The sequence below is a fragment of the Dendrobates tinctorius genome, unplaced genomic scaffold (genome assembly GCF_039654945.1).
Source record: "Dendrobates tinctorius isolate UK_male_01 unplaced genomic scaffold, ASM3965494v1 ptg000125l, whole genome shotgun sequence".
In the NCBI taxonomy this organism is placed as follows: domain Eukaryota; kingdom Metazoa; phylum Chordata; class Amphibia; order Anura; family Dendrobatidae; genus Dendrobates; species Dendrobates tinctorius.
Window position 1 is genome coordinate 15,238,008 of NW_027361793.1, and position 22,522 is coordinate 15,260,529.

Consider the following 22,522-nt stretch of genomic DNA (forward strand, 5'->3'; position numbering starts at 1 on the left):
TCCGTTTCTTGACAGAAGGCCAAATCCGCCAGAGCTGTTAAAAACGGATCCGCTGCAAACAGTCGTCACTGGATCTGTATTGTGTATGGATCCGCTTGAGTCAGCATTTAAAGGAACCATGGTCCGGAAAGGAGAGAGAGAGTAAGTGTAATGTAAGTCTATGGGGAAAAAAACGGATCCGCCCCTTTTTGGGCGGATCCGGGTTTTTTTAAATTGGCGGATTTTGACTGACGTCAAAAAAATGAAGTGTGAAACAGGCCTTACTGACATAAAACACTTTCAGAGGTGGCAAAATTTCTACATAATTTTGAAGTTGCACAAACATTTTGATGCCAATATGGGTAGAGCATCGACAGGATGTGCCTATGCCTTCAAGTATATTTCATAACAATTTATGCCACTTTAGTAGCATGAATTTTGCCAGAAATGTAGTCCAGTTTGACTGTCAGCTATAAGAAGGACCTAATACCTTAAGTGGCACATGCCTCTAAATGCATTGGGTACATTTTACTCCAACAGTCCCATTCATTAAGACTGATGTACACGACATCAGTCTTAATGAATTGGGGCCGAAGAGTTTTGGCCTGCAGAAGAAATTGGACGCAAGGTAGACATGAAGCTCCAGAAAAGGTTCATTAGCTCCCAAAAATTATCAGATTTTATTGAGCAAAGTTCCTTATAGCCAACTTTTTAAACAACATAGTCTGAAACTTCTTCCGTTATAGAGGAGAGAAATCCATATACCAACTGTTTTCTATCATGTATAACAATATTCTCAGCATGATGAACCCTGTACAGGTGCAGAACATTTGTGGACTCCACTCCATCCATCGCATGATATAAATGTGGTGGTTTGCAGTAAAAACCCCACTGTACACATACTAGCAACACTAGTAATAACAACCATTACTTAGGACATAAAGATAGCTTAACTCTAAATTATCGTCAAACAGGGCAAGCACATAATGTACATTGCCCTTGAGAGACGCTACTAATCAAATTTTTCCGTATCTGGTTTCATACTTGCCAGGCGCCATCTTCAGATTTTATCTGCACCGCTCCGGTTAGTGTCCAGCACTTTCAGACCTGCGGGTTCACTCCAGTGTAAGTCTATGAGAGCCAGAACGAGGATCTCAAAGACTTACACTGAGAACTCAATTAGTTTTTTGACAGACAAATTAAATGGATGTGGATTTAATTAACCCCTACATGCCTAAATGCAATGTAAGCGATCAATGCTTTTAGATTGTAGTTGGCATCAAATGAAATACGTGATTATGTTAAGACATTTTCACAGAAAAGATTGCCTTTCAAGTATGTTACCAATCTCTTGTCTAAAAATCGTACACTTTTATAAAACTCCTTATATTTAATATAATGAAAAGGTATATTAGCCAGTATTGACCCAGAATAATGTCCTGCTGGATTTCCCTTCTAATCTACTAGATTTCCTGTCACCACATAAGGATATCACGCATTCACTTTATGCTCAAGAGTCTATAATAATGTGAGAAGAAATCCATATGTCCATGATGTTATCATTAGCCATCCAGTCACATTATTTCACTACCTTGCTGTAAAAGGCGAGTGCATATTTAAATGAATTACTGAACCCGGGCCATAGATAAAAAGTGAGTTTTGGCAGCACTGCTGTTATTGGGTAAAGTAGATTGAATTTTCTATGTCTGATCCTGTGTCCAATAAAAGAAGTTCCTGGGCACCTCTCATGTCACACAGACAGAAATAAAAGACATAATGAAGGTTTTTTGTTCTCTATGTCACTCAGAAACTTTTGTATAAAGTTTAGCAATTTTTTGCTGTTCTAAGGCAATATTGCCACTTTTGAAAAGTTGGTGGAGAAGTGATCATGTTTTCCAATGCAAATAAACTATAAGCCAGTTTTATGAATTGTGACTTAGCCATAGTTCTCCCTTCTGTTCACCCTCCAGGAGGTAGTGGCATATAAAGTGGAAAAACAGCTCTACACAGAAGTGTTATATTTAAAATGAACCTGTCACCATAAAAATGTCTTCCAATCTGCAGGCACCATGCTATACAGCAGGGTGAGATGAGCAGATTGATATGTAGTTTTGTGAGAAAAGACTATGAAACCTGTGATTTATTAATTTCATCCTCTGTTCTTTCTGTGATTTTGGGTCCAGTGGGTGGCTCTAGCAGTGATTGACAGTAACCTCTGTAAACACACATATACACAGAAAGCTGTCAGCCACTGCTAGGACCGCTCATTTGACCCAAAATCATAAAGAGTAGAAGTTTACATGATGAAAACACAGGTTATTCGGAATATTTTCTCACAAAACTATGTATCAATAATAATAAATCTGTCACACATAATGGCAAGCAACAATCATATCTGGGCAGCATGTATCAGACACTGACTACATGATTTCAGCCATATTTGTTTAACGCTGAAATACTACAGTGTTTCAGAGAAAAAACATGGTTTAAGAGCCATCAGTTACCTTGCCACATGGGTCACTAGTTGGACTGGAGGGTCCCAATGCTTCTCCCCGCCCGCTGCGGGTTGGGAATAGCACGGGGATCCTCCTATCCAACTAGTCTCCCATGTGGCTAGGTAACTGATGGCTCTTAAAGCATGTTTTTCTCTGAAATGCTGTAGTATTTCAGCAAGAAACAAATATGGCTGAAATCATGTAGTCAGTGTCTGATACATGCTGCTTATGGATCAGGCAGCACGGAACAGCTGTCAGGTTCCTTTAATACACAGTGAATAAGATTAATTTACATACCGCATATACTCATGTATAAGCCGACCCGTGTATAAGCCGACCCCACAAAAAACTGGGAAAATGTATTGACTCGCGTATAAGCCTAGTGTAACGGTCAACGTGGGACTGGACACAGCGCCTCCAGCAGGGCGAATTTAGGACACACGTGACCCTGGATACAGCGCCTCCAGTGGGGCGAATTTAAATAATACCGGGACGTGCAGCCGGATACACCGCCTCCAGCTGGCGAATTTAAAAAGTACACGTAAAACTGGATACCCCGCCTCCAGCTGGCAAATTTAAATAATAAGGGGAAACACAGGAACAATTACAGTGGTGGGCCCTGTAATAGGGAATAGGGACATGGAGACCTCCTGAGCTCCCCTGAGGCAGTGTCCCTGCACTCCTTACATTCCCTATACAGGCTCCGAACCTGTCGCCGCACGCGAACCTTATGCCCTGACTCGCCCTGAACCTAGTCCCTCGCTAGGGCATTGGCCGGTGCGGAAACTAATCCCACCACTGCACTAGATCACACATAAGGAAAGTCACAAACAGGGGAAATAGAACTTAGCTCTCTCTGTGCAAATGCTCCAGCACAGAGTCCAGCAACCGACTGCAGCCTTCCTCCTGAATAGCTGCCACCAAGTTCAGTCAGCGCTGCAAATAACTCCCTTCTGTGACTCCTTCCACACCAGGACTCAGATTGAGCTGAGCAATCTCTCCAGCTCCTTCCACCACCAAGGTTGGTTGCAAATGAACAACTATCACCAACAATGATTGCATACCCTGAGTACACCTTTATAGGGTGTCACCCCTGATCCATAATTAAGTGAACATTAACCTAAACCTAAGGTGCGATACCATTCCCCACCACCGGGCAACTTAGAATGAACGACACCACGTGTGATAATTCTAATGGCCACCGGGGGCTATCACGACACACTTTGGAACCAAAGGAAAAAAAGTTCACTTAATGCATTTAATACCGCCAGATCCAACACTGGATCATGACACCTAGGGTGCACAGTGAGTGGCCCCAGATAATGCTGCACAGTGTGTGGCCCCAGATAATGCTGCACAGTGTGTGGCCCCAGATAATGCTGCACAGTGAGTGGCCCCAAATAATGCTACACAGTGAGTGGCCCCTGTTTTGCTGCACAGTGAGTGGCCCCAGATAATGAGGACAGTAAGTGGCCCCAAATAATGCTGTACAGTGTGTGGCCCCAGATAATGCTGCACAGTGAGTGGCCCCAGATATTGCTGCACAGTAAGTGGCTCCAGTTTTGCTGCACAGTGAGTGGCCCTAGATAATGAGGACAGTGAGTGGCCCCATCATGTCACTCATACTGCCGCTGCCTCCATTACAAAAAAAAACAAAACAAAAAAACTGTATACTCACCTCCGTCGCTGCCCGCTGTTCATCAGCATTGCCGGCTCTGCACTCACCCCCTCCTGACACTCGTCTCTGCAGCCCCCTTGCTTGTTCCATGTTCTCGGTGCCGCTGCTCTTCCTGCTTCAGCGGTCACGTGGCACCGCTCATTAAAGTCATAAATATGCGCATATTCATGACTTTAATGAGCAGTACCACGTGACCACTGAAGCAGGAAGAGCAGGGGCGCCGAGAACGTGGAACAAGCAGGGGGGCTGCAGAGACGAGCCAGGAGGGGGTGAGTATAATCTCTGACACTCCCGTTCCCCCTCCCCCACGATCCCCCCAGTATATGACTCACGCATAAGCCGAGAAGGGGACTTTCAGCCCCAAAAAATGGGCTGAAAATCTTGGCTTATGCAACGAGTATATACGGTAAGTCTGAAGGGATATCTCATCGTGACAGGAAGTTTTAAACTCAGATGTTGTACTTTGTATGAGATGTGCAGCAGCCTGGGAACCTTTTGGAGCTGCTTATTGTGCTGATCTGTTATACTGTTAAACTTTGAATATGTGTAATTTAAAAATGACAGGATGGAGGCTCATGACTTAGCACTTAGAGAAAATAACTATATAAAAAGTATTTACTTTGTGATCTCAAATTAGAATTTCTTACACTGTTTTATTGTTAATTCTACTTTCAAACTTGAAAAAAGAGCAAGAGTTTAAAAAGCACTCCTCCTCCAATTTTTAACATCTTAATATATTGCAGTCATCATATTATAAAGTACTGTGTTCTTACAAAATTGCTCATTTTGCTTTTTTATCCAGCTAGTTCTATTTTCTATTAGGTGTACGACATCACGCGATTAACAACTGATGAGTTGAATTCTTCTATTCTTCAGTGACTCCCATCCCTCCCTGCATTTCCCCTGGCTCACTCTCCACATTCGATCCCATCACAGAAGAAGAAGTCTCCAGGCTCCTCTCCTCTTCTCGTCCGACTACATGCACAACCGACCCCATTCCCTCACATCTCCTCCAGTCTCTCTCTCCAGTCATCACAACTCACCTAACTACAATCTTTAATCTCTCCCTCTCCTCTGGCATCTTCCCCTCCTCCTTCAAACACTCTATCATTACTCCATTACTAAAGAAACCCACCCTCGACCCATCCTGCACAAACAACTACAGACCAGTCTCCAATCTCCCCTTCATCTCTAAACTCTTGGAGCGCCTGATATACTCCTGCCTTACCCGTTACCTCTCCACTCACTCCCTCCTAGACCCTTCACAGTCCGGTTTCCGCCCCCTACATTCGACAGAAACTGCACTCATCAAAGTGACCAATGACCTTCTGACAGCAAAACGTAATGGTGACCACTCTCTGCTCATTCTTCTCGACCTTTCTGCAGCTTTCGACACTGTTGACCATCCTCTCCTACTCTCTAGGCTCCAGTCACTAGGCATTAAGGACACTGCTCTTTCCTGGTTCTCCTCCTATCTTTCCGACCGCTCCTTCAGTGTTCTGTTTTCTGGCTCCACTTCATCTCCTCTTCCTCTCGCTGTTGGGGTACCTCAGGGCTCAGTCCTTGGCCCCGTTCTCTTCTCTCTCTACACGGCCCCAATTGGACAGACCATCAGCAGATTTGGCTTTCAGTACCATCTTTATGCTGATGACACACAACTGTACACATCATCCCCTGACCTTACCTCCGCTGTACTACAGAACGCCACTGACTGTCTGCAGTCTCCAACATCATGTCTGCTCTCTATCTGAAACTCAACCTCTCCAAAATTGAACTTCTTCTGCTCCCACCATCTACCAACCTCCCTAAATCTGACATTTCCCTCTCTGTGGGTGGCACCATAATAACACCCCGACAGCAGGCGCGCTGTCTGGGTGTTATGTTTGATTCCGATCTCTCCTTCACCTCCCATATACAATCTCTTGCCCGCTTGTGCCGCTTACACCTAAAGAACATCTCTAGAATCCGCCCTTTTCTCACCATGGAAACAACAAAAACTCTCACTGTCGCCCTGATCCACTCCCGCCTGGACTACTGTAATGCTCTATTAATTGGCCTCCCTCTCACTCAACTCTCCCCTCTCCAGTCTATCCTTAATGCAGCAGCCAGGGTTGTCCATCTGGCTAATCGTTACTCAGACGCGCCCGCTCTTCTCCAGTCGTTACACTGGCTGCCAATTCATTACAGGGTACAATTCAAAGTACTTGTTCTCACCCACAAAGCTCTCCACAGTGCGGCACCCCCTTACATCTCCTCCCTCATTTCTGTCTATCGGCCTAACCGACCGCTGCGCTCTGCAAATGACTTTCGACTAACCTCTGCCCTAATCCGCACCTCCCACTCCCGACTCCAAGACTTCTCCCGTGCTGCGCCAATTCTCTGGAATGCTCTACCCCAAGATATTAGGACCATCCACAATTTGCATAGTTTTAGGCGCTCGCTCAAAACACATTTGTTCAGAGCGGCCTATCACATTCAGTAATCAAAGTCATGTTATGTTTGTGTGTGTGTAGCCCATTCACTATCTCCATCTAACCCCCACCCCCTGAAGATGGCTGGACCATCATTGTAAATACATCATTGTAAATACAAACCTGTGCTTTGTATCTCCCCCCACCTCATTGTAGATTGTAAGCTCCCACGAGCAGGGTCGTCTTATTTCGCTTTAATTATTGTATTGTTAACGTTGTTACTTATGACTGTTGTGTTTGAAACTGTTCAACTGTAAAGCGCTGCGGAATATGTTGGCGCTATATAAATAAAGATTATTATTATTATTATTCTATGCGCTATATAGAAAAAGGAAGTCTATTTCCCTGTATGAGTCATGAGTCACTGCAAAAGTCCCTGGCAGAGGGGATGAGAGAGCAGCTGGGTCAGGACTTGAAGAGGCAAATGATAAATGCAGGGGCAAGAGACTTCCTGTTTCTACATAGAGCAGAGAAAAGAGAAGAATTAGCTGGGTAGAAGGGAAAAGTAAGAAATTCTAAGTACACAGTGCTATATAATACAGTGGCATGTAAAAGTTTGGGCACTCCTGGTCAAAATTACTGTTATTGTGAACAGTTAAGCAAGTTGAATATGAAATGATCTCTAGAAGGTCCAGAGTTAAAGATGACACATTTCCTTTGAAATTTAGGCAAAAAAATGTATTTTAATTTTTTACATTTTAAAGCTTACTAAATGGAAAATGGGCCAATGCAAAAGTTTGTGCATCCTGCATGGCTAGTATCTAGTAGCACCCATTTTGCAAGTATCACAGCCTGTAAATGCTTTTTGTAGCCAACAAAGAGGTTTTTATTTCTTGTTTGAGGGATTTTCATCCATTCTTCCCTGGCATATTCTTCCAGTTCTGTGAGATTCTTGGTTCGTCTTGCATGCATTGCTATTTTGAGGTCTAGCCACAGATTTTCAATGTTCAGATCAGGGGACTGTGAGGACCATTGTAAAACCTTCAGCTTGCGCCTTTTGAGGTAGTCTGTTGTGGATTTTGATGTGTGTTTAGGTTCATTATTCATTTGTAGAAGCTATCCTCTTTTGAACTTCCACTTTTTACAGATGGTGTTATGTTTGCCTCAAGAATATGTTGAAGTTTCATTGAATCCGTCCTTCGTTCTACCTGTGAAATGTTCCTCGTGCCATTAGCTGCAACTCAACCCCATAGTATTACTGATCCACCCCCACGTTTAATGGTTGGTGAGATGTTCTTTTCCTAAAATTCTGTGCCCTTTTTCCTCCATTCACACCTTTGATCATTGTGGCCAAAGAGTTCTATTTTAACCTCCATCAGTCCACAAGACTTGTTTCTAAAATGCATCAGGCTTCATTAGATGTTCTTTTTGCATGCAAATCTCTAAGGGTTCCCAAACCTGGGCATTGGCCCATTTTCCTTTTTGTAATTTTTAGAATGTAAAAACTGACAATATATGTATTTTTTAGGCATAAAATACAAAAAATACATGTGTCATGTTTAACTTTAGGCCATTTAGACATAATTTCATCTCCAACTTGCTTAACTGATTACAATAGCAATAATTTTGACCAGGGGTGCCCAAACTTTTACATGCCACTGTATGATGATTGCAATATATTAAGAGGATAAAAACTTTGATGGGAGTGCTTCTTTAATAAAGGAAAGAAAAAATAGAGAGAAAAAAAGAAACAAATATTTAAAAATGGCTGCAGGTTGTAATAAATGATACAATTTACTGTGGAAAATTCATAGCTGTCAATCAAGGTAAGGATAAATGTACCATATATTGCTGGAAAAAGTGGATTTTTCTCCAAAAGCTATCTAGCCATTATCTTTGCACCCAAAGTGTCATTTTTATTATAGCTTGAAAAGACAATTGAATTCTATTTTTCACCGATAACTACATAAAATAAATCCAATGTTAATTATTTGCTGTAGCAGAACCTCAATCTCTGGCCTGGCCTGGCACACAGCTTGACGTGCATGTTATTATTCGAGGGAATGGGAACATTAAAATACACTTAAAATGAACTTTGGATGAAGGGACTAACTGTGGAATCCTTACTTACTGTATGCTTTTATCTGTCAGCTGCTTATGCAAAAAGCTTGAAAAAAAACCCTCAATGTTATGTTGGTGCTAGGTACTTGATAATGCTTGTCTATATGGGCTGTTCTAACCTCTTATGTTGTGAGTAAGACCTGTTTTCTTTGTCTTGATTAATTTAGAAATGTTCATCATTAAATATGGTTTTAAAATAAAAATAGTATAGTCATAAAGTATAAATTCAAAATGAAGATGCTTTGCAAAATAGATTGACTTTTTATTGTGCATGGCTTTCTAGTGTTCTTGATGTTCATTTTTGTTGCATTAGTTTTGTCGCAGTACTATAATTGTGTTTTAAAAGGGGTTTGCCCATCTTATAAAGTGATGCCCGCTGATCATCACTTTATGATCGGTGGAAATCCAACCTCAGAGACACCCAACAATCCTCAGAATGAAGGGGATGCAGTGATGGTGTAGACTCTGGAACCCCCTATAATCCTGAGAATGATTGTGATGCTGCTGCATTGGTGGTGGAGCAGGTGCTTGGGGTGCCAATTTGCATGAAATTGCCATGTAGCCTCATTCAAGTGATTGGTTCCCTGCACATTGTGTAACTGGATGCATCGCTTTGCAGGTAAAACTTAGAATATACTGCTGTGATAAATACGTACAGCATCCCCTTCATTCTCAAAGGTTGGACCACTGCAATAATAAAATGATGGAATATAGGAAAACCCCTTAAATTTGTACTGACTTAACGTATAAAACATATTTGTGATTCACATAAATAACTACTGTATATGACGTGCAAAAGTTGCAGTTTATGAGGAAGTGCAACAGCTTCTTAATGTGACATTTAGGGTGAATTGTTACCGATTTTCACTGTGGCCAGAAGTCTCAAGGTGCACCTCTGTTGTGACTCATATATAGAGCCTCGTGTATTTTTATATCTTTATTTTAGAGGATAAATTTAACTTATTTAAGTCTGTAAATTGTAATTTGAAACAACAAATTTAAAAAGCCATGCATACGTGTATAAGATTTTGGCATATAAACCCTGATGCAAAATATTGACCAATTACTGATGTGTGAATAAGCCTTAATTATTAGACAATGCAAGCTTGGACTAGACAGTCTTAAAATGTATTCAATTCATCAGGGTGGTTTGTGATGAATTTGGTGGATTTTTGGCCTTTGAACTTAAAATTTATATCACATATTGATGCACAATTATGGCTCATGGTGTTGCACTCTAGGCCATAAAGTTTAAAAAACTATAAAAACAAAAATATGCTCCCTTTAGCGAGGTTATGTCCTCTTGTCAGAGAAGGTGTAGTGTTTCTAACACATAATAAATATGGTGCAACTCAAGAAAGACAGTCTTTTTTGAGCACACTGCCCAGAATTCTGGCACATTTAGCTTGATAAATCTCTCCCATATTGTGAGTTATTGAATAGTGAAACAGCTCATGTGTTTTACTGTCAAGTAAGTAGTTTAAATACCTAAATGAGCCCCTGAGAACTAAATTACACCTTCAGTCCTGGGCTGAATTATGGAATATGCTGCATGTAATTATAAAGTTCACACTTGATAGCAATCTACTAATGCCTTGTGTTTCTACCTACGTTACCCACCTCCCGTCATTGTGGTATCTGAGTGTATTTCAGACCTCGCTGATAAAGATTAGCGTTTACACTGATACTTTTAGAATGATACATTAGCTGATAATCAATCTTAAAACTGATCATATAAAGTTCATCAAAGGTAATGTAATGGAAAATTACACCATAAAAGAAACAAACCAAGGTCTGAATTCATATTTCTTCATTTAATGGGTTATATTGCACTCAATAAACCAGGGAGAAAGGTAGGTTGTTACAAACATTTAGCTTTAGATTTTGACCTAAAAAGGTTGATAAAGATAATAAACAGCTGTTACTGTCTAAACAACCATTAATGTAGCCTGAAATCATAAAGAAAACTCCATATTTTAACAAATTAATGAAATTGCAAATCAAACTCTGTAATCAGGTAACTGGAGGCCTATGTGTCTGAGCTCTACAAAATTCTGACCAAGTCATGATGATTGAAGGAATCAGGAAGAGAGACCTGACATCAGCGTGAGCCAAGAGCGTACGCTGATAATAGCAGAGGAGGGCATCGCAGAGTCTTAAGTTGGGGGCTGCAACCCTTATAGAAGAGGGTGGAAGAAAATATATTCTATTCTATGCTCACTCTGAAGATGCAGTTGAAAGAAAATCTGACCATCGGCGTACACTTTGCTCATCCAGGCCCAGTGGTGATAATATCCTCTGTGGACGCTGTGCCACTGTCCATAGCCATTGATTCACACTGTAGGAGTAGAAAAGCGCAGATAGGGTCTTATCCGATAGACCACAAAATAGAAAAAGAAAAGCCAGCTCACTGTTTAATAGAGGGAGCTCGGAACTTCATCCTGATGAGACGCGATCATGTGAAAAATCCAAAAAAAGTTCCAGCTCTACGAAGTATAAAATTGTATTGCTTTATTCCATACGTAATAAAAACATGGACAGCTTCTCAGACATCAAATAGCACCTGAGGACAAGCGAAGTGTTTCGACCGCAACTGCGGTCAAAGCTCTTATCTTATCCAATAGACAACGTGCAGATAGTACTATAATTCCACTCACCTGATGTATGAGAAGTAAAGCGCATAGAATTGTCAGTCAGCTGCCGCACATCCACAGTTCAAACCAGTGACCGCAGAGATATTCAGATTAGTAGAGCTTTTCGTGGATTTATTGCGCTGTTAAACATGACTGAGGATCAATTATTCATAAAAGAGAATGATGATTTATTCATAACCCCAACGCGTTTCGAAGTTTAAACACTTCTTCCTCAGGAAGAAGTGTTTAAACTTTGAAACGCGTTGGGATTATGAATAAATCATCATTCTCTTTTATGAATAATTAATCCTGAGTCATGTTTAGCAGCAAAATAAATTCATGAAAAGCTCTACTAATCTGAACTATCCATAACCATTCATATTTCACAGATCTTGATGATGGAAATCAAAGTCACCTTAAAAAATACTGATCAAACATCATGTTGTCAGATGAAATTTTAAGGCAAGGAGTCAGGCCAAAAAGGTTTACTGTTCAGAGGTGACAAGACTTGTTTAAGAGCATTGAAGCTGTGGAATTGCCACTTCTGGAAGTGTTCACAATGGAAACAGCAGATATAGTAGCTTTAAACAAAGCAAAGATGATTTGTTAGAACAAAATAACACTAATGCTTTTATCATTGTTTGAGTTTTGATCCAGTATAATCAGCACTTGTGGATTCAGTAAGGAATAGTGATGAGCGAGTATGCTCGTTGCTTGGGTTTTTCCGAGTATGCTCGGGTGTCCTCCGAATATTTTAGCATGCTTGGAGATTGTTTTCGTCGTCTCATCTGCATGATTTGCGACTTGCAGACAGGCTGAATACATGTGGGAATTCCCCAACAAACAGGCATTCCAAAGTATTCAGCCTGTCTGCAAGTCGCAAATCATGCAGATAAGGCGACGAAAACTAAATCTGCGAGCATGCCAAAATACTCGGAGGACACCCGAGTATGCTCAGAAAAACCCGAGCAACGAGTATACTCGCTCATCACTAGTAAGGAATTATTTCCCCTTAAAGGGGTTGTCTTATCTAAATTGATAAGTCTGTATTTGAAAAATACAAATAAAATTTCCCTGCCAAATTCTAGCGATTGATTAAAGGGTACCTGTCATCAGGTTTAACCGATACAAGTTATGGCCACCACCTTTCAGGGCTTATGTACAGCATTCTATAATGATGTAGATAAGCCCCCAATCCGACTTGCAAGATAGCAAAAATAAGTTTTATTATACTCACCTGCAGGGAGGTCTGGTCCGATGGGTGTCGCTAGTCTTGGTCCGGCGCTTCCCATCTTCTTGCGATGCCATCCTCTTGCTTGCTTCATGTGGATGACGTGTCCCTGCATCATCCACACAGGCTCCCTGGCATCGCGCTGCTGTGCAGGCGTACTTATCTGCCCTGTTGAGGGCAGAGCAAAGTACTGCAGTGCGCAGACGCCGGGAAAGTGCAGAGAGGCCCAGCACCTGCGCTCTGCAGGACTTTACTCTGATGGGAGGCGCCGGACCAAGCAGAGCGATACCCATCGGACCGGACCGCCCTGCAGGCGAGTATAATAAAAGTTATTTTTTTTATCTTTCAGGACAGACTGGGAGCCTATCTATAGAATGCTGCAGATAAGCCCTGAAAGGCAGTGGCTGTAACTTGTATGGGCCAAACCTGGTGACAGGTTCCCTTTGATTAAAATCTCAGCAGATTTCCTCATCTCTAAAGGACATTTATCTTTTTTCAACTGTACTATGTAGCGAAGTAAAAGTAGAATCAGGTTTACAAAATCAATCACAGACAAGTAAAAATCAGTACAGAATCAAAAGACAAAAAAGAGATCAGCCAATGAAGAGCAGAAGGGCATGATTACAGAGTAGCTATATGCACTAAACGTGCCCATGAAATTAGTGGCCACAGCATAAATCCTTCACGCTCTCCTAGTTTTGTTTAGTCACAGTGCATATAGTTCAGTGTCTAATGTTCATTTTTGCTGTGGTCAAGATTTAGGCAACACTACAATGACAGCTGGAAATAAACAATTCTAGACAAGGTTTCTAGATATGCTTCTATGGTGCCATAAATAAAAGCCCCATAAAATAGCAAGCATTTACTGAATGTAAGCCCAATTCTAACTCCCCCTTCCACCCTGCATTTAATTGCTATTTTGTATGCAATTTAAATTGAGTAACTCTAAGAATAGGTTAAAAAATGTAATAAAAAATTCTCTTCACTTAAGTATCCACTGCAAGTTTTGTAGAAAAATGTGAGCGGAAGGACTGCATCAAAACCTAATAATGCAAATAAAGCCATAATGGAATTGTCCTGTTTCAAATTTCTTAGCCCATGAAGGAGCCTAAAATGGCACTTCCCATATACTAGATGATATGATGCTGTAACAAAACACAAGGATTTTTTGATTTCTGGAGTTTCTTCTGGACCAGCTTGCTGTTAGCTTGTAGGAACCAGTGTTAGTAAACTGCACAGCATCTGGAGCATTTATCTTTCTACACATAAATGTATATATAAGTACATGTATGTATTCATATGCCACATTTGTGCTTTTTCAGCTTACATATACCTATTTATTCCTGCCTGCTTTCTCCTGTGTCTTAAAAGTTTGTTTAAAATCACTTTTTTTTTGTTTGGATTAATGAAACTTCACAAGCGTGTCACAGAACATGTGGATGCATATGCCTATTTTTTAGACTACTGTTGTGTGTTTTGCATGTGAAACTGGTGGCGGTAGTGGTGCATATGCCAAGTATTACCAGACTGAATGCATGAGCCCTCTTGCTTGATGCCCCACATATAGCCAGATAATGGGGAGGTTGCACCAAGTGTATGTTGCCTTGTAATGTCATGCTCTATTTCTTCATGGACTTCCACAGTATAAGGAGAATGGACATCAGTGTGCCGTGTACTTACCACCTCACAAGCTTTAGAGCTGTTATTTCTTTACTAACCTATTAATGAGTCCATTCCCCTTGGTGTGCGTTGTGGAAGCTATTCACAGATTTATTTTTTTATGTATAAATTAGTTGGCTTCTGTGGTAGAGCAGCATTCACCAACTGACACTGTTGTCCTAGCCCAATCAGTATCCCTATACATTATCACATTGCATACAACACAAATCTGGAATAATGGCACCAATATGTAAATTGGATAGATGTGATAACTTTTGCTCATTATTTGGACGCTCCGCCTCTTGGTGATCTTGCCTGCTCTGCCATTAACAGCCATTGCTTTGGGTTTATTCAATGTAAGCTAACCATTCTTTGTTGTTTTTTTTACCATTCCTTTTTTATACATTTTGGAAGAAATGTCAAAAAGAGAAGATACGACCCATCTCAGTCTGGAATATAAAGCAACTTTGCCTCAATGTCTTCCTTCACTGAGCTTGAGTTCATGACTCCGTGGAATCTGCTTGGTCTCCACAATCACCATATACGTTAAGCCTTCAATACTACAGTAGAATATTATCAATGGTTTTTTTTAAATACATGCCTAAGAAATCATACAGCACCTTGAAAGCTCATCAACCTAAACACATCCCATGAAGTCAATTAAAAACAAAAAACTGCAATAGCTTTTTTTTTTTATTCACGCAGGGCTGATTATGAGAAAAAACTGAAATGTCTGATAAACATTGTCTAGCATAAGCATGACTAACTTTCCTCAACGATCACTGGTGAAAATCTAAGGCATGTCAGTTTTTATTTGTTTTTCAAAATAGAGAAAAGCTGCATGGCACAGCGCTAACTCAGAAACCAGCTATTAGGCCAACCTCTGACACCACCCTCAGAGTATAGAAGATGGAGAAACCCCTGACTATTTTATGACGTCACATCATTACCTGCTTTGCGGTCTTTTAAATTAAAAGCAAACTTTTGCTGAAATCCAAGCCATGATTTCTCTGCAGCGGCAGAGTGGACGTGAAATCATTCAATGAATAAGAAATTATTAAGGACATGTACATATGAAAATAGAAATCTTTAAATTATCATGTGTATCGGAAGGTTTTCTGATTACAAAAAGCTTTACGTGTATGTAAAATATACTATATTAAAACACAATGAAATATATGCATATATTTATATGTATATAGGTATGTGCTATATATTTTCTATATATATCACATACATGAATATATGTTCCACCCCCTAATTTTTCTAGCATGTAGGGTAGGCACGCTGGGCTTGCATACATCAATAAGAAAGATTAAGCATGAACATGCAGGAAATTTTGGCACAAAAACAGGTGTTATCTAGGGTTTGTATGCTTGAAACCAAAAACGTACACCTTTATTAAAGTATATACTGTAAATGGATATGTATTTAAGAATTCTAAAAATGATTAAGTTCCATTTTTTGTCAAGCAGATTTTGTACATAATGTGTGAAAACAGAAATATAGCTACATACTCAAATTATTCACTAAAGTGCCAAGATCATATGCACATTTCTTTTTTCTCATATCTTCTCCATTGTGCATGTAAATATGTAACTGTTTGCATCACTTTCTTAACTACTAGGTAATTTACCAGGCTGGGAAGGTCAGTAAGTCAGTGTATAAATACATTTAATCACTGTATGAATTAGGCACTACTGCATATATAAATCAGACATATTGTCTGTAAATTCTATGTGATCAAGAATTTCTATGCCATTGTCACACACTTTTCTGTCTGTTTCTGACCTTTATGGATGTCTTCTGTATGTTCCTGACCACTTGGATAAGGCACTTAACATGCCACTGTTTGTGTTTTAAGTCTAGAAATGATGCTCTTAGAATCACATGTATTACTTTTTCACAAATGAACCTCTAAAGCGAAGCTGTCAGATCCAGAAACACCATTTACCTGCAGCTATAGGGTAAATTTGCACTTAAATAGCATTGAATGGAATCACTTGGGCTTAGGCTACAAGTCTTCAGTCAGTACTTGTGAATCCTCATGGCGCACAGTGATCTGATGCAAGGAGCTTCTGTCATGTGTCCATAATTATGTAATTTGCATACTTTTGGCCACATTCCTGCTAGACTGTGACCAGCCACGCTCAATACACTTTTATTGAGAGAGGTCTCGCCCATCTAATTGGTATGTGACTGCATGTATGCAAATTACAGAATTGCAACCACTCACCTACTGGTCCCTGCTCAGAAACTGGAGAATCCTCACAGTTTGCAGTGTGCTCAATGTGAGGATTCACAAATCTGCAGTCACATAAAGTGACTGCAGACATGTATCCTAAGACCAGACAACCCCTTTAAAATCATCTCTGTCTGCCTTACTATAGCTGTAGCATTAGGGGAAAATGAATGTTTACCCTCCCTGTGGCTACTCATCTCTAGTTATTGGGGCGGTGCAGGGGGAAGTAACAGTCACTGCTCACTACACAAGAGCGCTCTGTAATCACTCCCCGGCACTTTGAGTGAAAGCCAACTCTGCAGAGTATGTGTGCGTAGAGCAGACGGTCAATCAAATGATAATGGCTTCTTGCACCATCCCGATGACAGGAAGCGAGCTGCCACAGTGAGGATATAACTTCATTTCCCACCTGTAGACACGCTTCCAGTAAGGCAGATAGATATGATTTTAACCCTATTTACCGGCAGATTAACCTTTTTATATGCAGGTTAATAGAGGTTCCCTTTAAAAGGTCATAAATTTGTTCATGATCATCAGTCATTGAAAATGTTGGATCAGGCCAGTTGAAATACTTAGGTAAAAGCAAAGCATCACTTTGCACTGAAATTGTGCGGAGTAATATCCATTAGAACTGATCATTTCTATACCTTAAAAATGCTATAATTTTGTTTGTCTAAGCGCTTTTCTAACTTTTTTTAAGTGCAAATGTTTATTTTTTGTATTGCTATGGCTGAGAATAGCAACGCTTTAATTAGTGTAAATCCTAGTGTAATTAAAGTGAAACCAATAGTGTAACATTAACCCCCTAAAATAATTGCTCATGAAAATGTAGTTCAAAGCTTCCACTGACCAAACATGAGATAGCTATTGGCTGAGTGCTTATTTGGCCAACAGCTATTTCTACTGTAAAGACACGTCTGACAGTGATTTATCATTAATGGGGAATATGATTAGAAATGGTGAAAACTATGAAAGTGTGCTCTTTCTTCCATTGATGTCTCCTGCAAGAACATATGAGGCCCTGATAATGCAGATCATCCTCCAAATCAGAGGATTCAGATGATTTTTAGCTAATGTCTTTGGCCAGCTTAAAGTGAGTCTGTCACATCCGAAATGCCAACTAAACTAATTAAGCAGTATTGTAGGGGAGTTGGCCCCTGTAAAAATTCTTTATGTAACATATGCAAGTGAAGAGACTTTGGTGCACCCTTGCCATGGCCAAGACCTTGGTTCCCCCGATATACCTCTCTCAATTTGCATCAGTTCCCTAACTTTGATTGACAGCTCTCTCTTGTGCTGCCTGAATCTTATCCGTGGTGCTGCACATGAACACTTACCATGCCCCTTTCATCATTGCGCCCTGTCATAGCACAGTCACTTTTACATCAAGCAGCTCCAGAGGAAAGGAGAGACCAGTGTCCTGCTCCTCCTGTCTTCAGTACAGACCTACTGTGATGCAATGAAGACAGGAGGAGCACTTAACTTATCTCCCCTCCCCAAAGAAGCCACTTCTGTGTGTAGAATTGGAACGGCCATGACGGGACACAACTAGAAAAGGGTGACCTGCCCCCATACTTTATGCTTACCACTGACTACTGCTTTAGTCAGTGTGCATGTGTTTCAGTCAGCACTCACTCTCGCCAAGTGAGCACTTTCAGAGTCAGCAAACTGCTCAGTATGGACAATGAGATAGGCGAACCGTGCACCAAGCTCTTGGCCACGCCAAGGGTGCACCAGAGCCCCTTCTTATGCCCATATCATATAAAGAATTTTCAGACTAATTAAAACAGTGAAATGTATACTGCTAATATGATTTCTATAGAGTCTACGTCCCCTACATATGGTAATTGTTTAATTAGTCCAGTGGCGCAATGAGTGTACCTGTGTTTAAATTAATTCCCTAACTGAATCGACAGGGTGCTCACCTTACAGGGTTGTGCCACCCTTGCACAACCACGGTGTGAATGTGAATGGTAGTTGGGGAGCGTGTCCTCGTGTAGGGTTGCTGGGCCGGGCTGGGGGGTGGTCCCTCTGTATACCGCACAGTGACGTACAGACACAAATTGGAGGCAAGTTTCGGGTGCAACAGGTCCAAGTTTATTCTCTCTCTCACCGTCCGCCAGACGGCCTCACAGCACACCGCACTTCTCTTTACAGCTCTTCGGTTACAGAACACCTTGCAACACCGTACTTTCTCCGGGGATGTATATGTACGTACCTTCCCTATATCTCCGCCCCCCATGACCAACGGTTTCTTAGCCCTAAGCTGGTGTCAAGTCCTATGCTAACACTCCTCCCTGCCCTCTAATGTCAGTTCAAGGTACTGCATATCACCTACACTTTCCTAGCTGTTTTCCCTTTTTAAATCTGACCAGTCAGTTCGTCCGTCAGGTCACCTTCCCTACACTTGCAACCCAGAAGGGCACTGTACGTGGCTGTCAGCAACCTCTGCTCTCCTGGTCAGTCCATCTCTCACCGGCTTCCGGATGTGAAGTTGAGACCGATCCCAGCTGTAAGTGAACACCAAGGATCCCGGAGCTTCCCAGCACCGCCCAGCAAATGCAGGTTCTCTCACAAGCAACTGCCTTCCAAGCTGCTCCTGCTGCTGATCCTTGTGATTTCAAGCTTCAGAGCAACTATTTAATTTTTACTCAATTTTACTAACTAATTATGCTCATTGCTATGGACATAACCAGGTTATGTGCGTTCGATCCAAGCCCTACCGACACCATTGCCTATTTAATAAATAGTCACATTACATACTAATGTTCATAACTGGTCCATATATATAAATGTCTTTTTTACTTTATTATATTATGTCCTACTTTTTTCCATTTCCATATACTGATAACATTATAGTTCTAGGATAGCAATTTGTCCCAGATATATAAGAATCCTTTCCTTCAGGTAATATTAAAGTTATAATCTCTAAGTCCCCCAAATAAACTATGCAAACGTACTTATTTATTTAGAAAATCTTCAGTAGTTTTATGGTGGTCACATGTAAGTGAATTTGTTTTATATTGTATCTGAACAGGCTCCACTTAATAAGCCGAATTTTATAGGGTTGAACAAATGGCAATATTTTCATTTAGGCTCCGTTCACACACAGCGGTCTTGTTAAACTACAAGAGCCATGCACAGGTAAAGTCTTTTCACGATTTCCCTGCACAATCATTTTGTATTGCAAACAACTTTTTCAACCTTCAAAACCACAGGGCCATGTCGATCGGCCGCACGGTCTTACAGAAGATGAAGTGATCTTGCAGAGAAGCAGTGGCTGTCTGCTTGACCTCTGGGGGTGAATGCTGCCTTACAACAACATCAATGGGTTTTATGTACGATGAATCATCAATTTGCATTTCCATTCTAAAAAATGAAAGCTGATAAGGTAAAATTTTTATTTTTCTTTGTTTTAGTTTGTATATTTTAGTTCCAATATAATTAGTATTTGAGAATAAATTCTTTTTTGGAAATGTAATTTTCCTTTCTTTAAAATTCATATATAAATGTGCTGCTTTATATAAATAATCTTCATCCCCATTGTAGTAATAGTAGGAATTGACCTCGTTTCTGGATACCTGCGGCTGTGAGTGATAGATTATCTATCCTGATATCACGTCTACTGATCAGTTGACTGCGGTGGCTAATAGCTGTAGTGCTGTATGTGTGCTCGTCTGACTGCTAGACCTCCTCTTAGTATGGATGACACCTTACTGATCACAACATTGTTTACATATTGCTGCCAGTTTCCATGAATACTGTATTGGTAAGTGAAAGAATTTATATAAAGCAGTACACATATAGAATAAAAGTTATATACTTGAAACCCCCCTTTAATTTCATGATTTCTAGATGATTTCTATTTGTCATTTGTTTATACACTGGAGAAAAAAAGTTTTGTTTGAAGTATATAGATGTAACATACAAACTTTATATAACCTATAATGTAACCTTTATTTAAAAAGTTCTATTTTGCTTCAAACCCGATTTTCTTCTTTATTTACTTATAAACACATTTCCTTACTACCTATCCATTACTGAGATATTTTATATTTCATTCATGATTTTAGTCCACAGTCTGGAGGATTTATACAAGTGTACTAAAATTTACTCAATTAAAGGTTTAAAGGTAACATTTTTCAAAAATTGCTATTGTAGATATGAGGTTATTCTGCAGGTTAATAGGGTTTTGAATCTGTCCGATGCTCACACTGAAAGCCCCAATGCCGGGAGGAAATGAACTGTATTCCTCACTGCAGCCTCGTTTTTTTCTGTCATAGGGGTGGACCAGTTCGGCTTCAGTCACCGCTCAGTGCACAGAGAGTGGCGGCTGTAACCATGATCCGGCACTGACTGACAGCCAGCTCTTCAGTACATCAGTGCAGGGCTGTGGTTACAGCCTCCACTCACTCTGTAGTCACCAGTGACTGATACAGCATTGGCTGCACCTCTATGACTGAATGCCCAAGGCTGCCAGGAGGAATAAAGTTAATTTCCTCCCGGAAGCCAGGCTTTCAGTGCAAGTGCTATTAACCTGCAGATTAACCCCATATCTGCAGGTTAATAGCATTTTTTCACATGACAAGTTCCCTTTAAATTTTCAAGTATGCCAACAGTTGACAATATGGGGCAACTTTATCAAAACTGTCCAAACAAAAAAATGTGTTGCCCATAAAACAATGCAGCTTTGATTTTATCACAACTATTTAGCTGAGTTTTGTTTGGTTGATATGGACAATAAACAAAGTTGTGTTTTTTGTAAGTTTTCTAAATTTTCCAATGTCCTAAAACTAAACTTTCTAGTGTTCATATATTGATTTACTAAAGGTACTGTCATTTAATGACATCAGAGAAAACCCACAGCCATAATGGGTATCCTAAATGATAATTCTGGAGACCAGACATCATTTCCATTTTTTGATACATATCTATAAAATAATTATAAGGAATGTATCTCTTTTGTACTATTTCATTGTCATTACTTTGTGTAGAGCAATGGCAAATGTACATTAGTAAATAGTCACTTTTAGAAATATTAAGATATTTCTAGTTATATAGAGATATGTTATGTTTGTTTCTTCTACGGTTTAATTTCCATGATCATTTTAGTCAAGATGAACAATCACATTTTTTAGTAATGCAATTGGAAAAACATTTGATAGGCTTGGAGTGTGTGAATGAATTAGAGGTGAAACATTGGAGGATTTAATTCTCTTAGTCCTTAATGAATGAAAAAATGAATGCAGATGAGTTATATGACAAATCAAATGAGTCAGTGAGGTGTTGTTATTCATGTTGAGTCGTTGACCAGTCAAAATGGTTCTAATGAAATCTTTCAAACTCAGCTACCTAACATCAGATTCAATATATGTTACCGCAAATAATATGAATGCACAGAATATATCTTGCTCTTTATTTATCTGTTTTTGAATTTGTCTAATTCATCTGTCTCAGGCCCGAGTTTCATTTCTATTAAGGAAGAAATAAGGGGTAATAGATGTGACCCCTCCAGAGAATGCGCCATTATAGCCACACCTTTGCTTGCAACTAAACAAATATCTTTTAAATGTTAATTTTGATTCCTGATATATAGTATGGATTACCCTCTTGCCCCTGGATTTCTACTAATTTCTTTCAAAGATCTTAACATATTAGGAAAATTATAATCAAGCCAGATATGATTTCCAAGCCATGTAATTGATTTGCTCAGTATTCTCCAATCTGTTGCTCTACTTTTAGGCTGTCAGAGCATGCTGGGAGTTGTACTTTTGCAACAGCTGGAGAACCATAGGTTGAAGATAACTAATGAAGAGTGAGTATGCTCGGTACTCGGGTTCTCCCAAGCATGCTCGGGTGTACTCCGAGTATTTGGGCGTGCTCGGAGATTTAATTTGTGTCGCCGCAGCTGCATGATTTACAACTGCTAGGTAGCCTGAATACATGTGGGGATTCCCTAACAAACAGGCAATCCCCACATGCACACAAAAATTCCCATATATACCAAATAATAAACAGGAAAAAAGAAGAGATCCCAATATAAAATCACAATGTTTATTTAGTCAATAATGTT

The 22,522-nt window shown here is 40.1% G+C and overlaps 1 protein-coding gene across 8 annotated transcripts in view; it reads left to right on the top strand.

Annotated features, from left to right (window-relative positions):
* The window catches only part of ADAM23 (ADAM metallopeptidase domain 23), an 889,186-nt gene that overhangs the window by 852,725 nt on the left and 13,939 nt on the right, over window positions 1-22,522 (top strand). For 5 of the 8 annotated variants that reach the window (XM_073541897.1, XM_073541896.1, XM_073541899.1 and 2 more), the window contains one exon: window positions 14,622-15,945. The exons of 2 other annotated variants lie outside the window; for them this stretch is intronic. In XM_073541897.1, coding sequence (XP_073397998.1) covers window positions 14,622-14,667 — 46 coding nt within the window. In that variant the 3' untranslated portion in view covers window positions 14,668-15,945. Of the gene's footprint in view, window positions 1-14,621; window positions 15,946-22,522 lie in introns of those variants that run through there. One more of the 8 variants, XM_073541898.1, reaches the window with a different exon arrangement.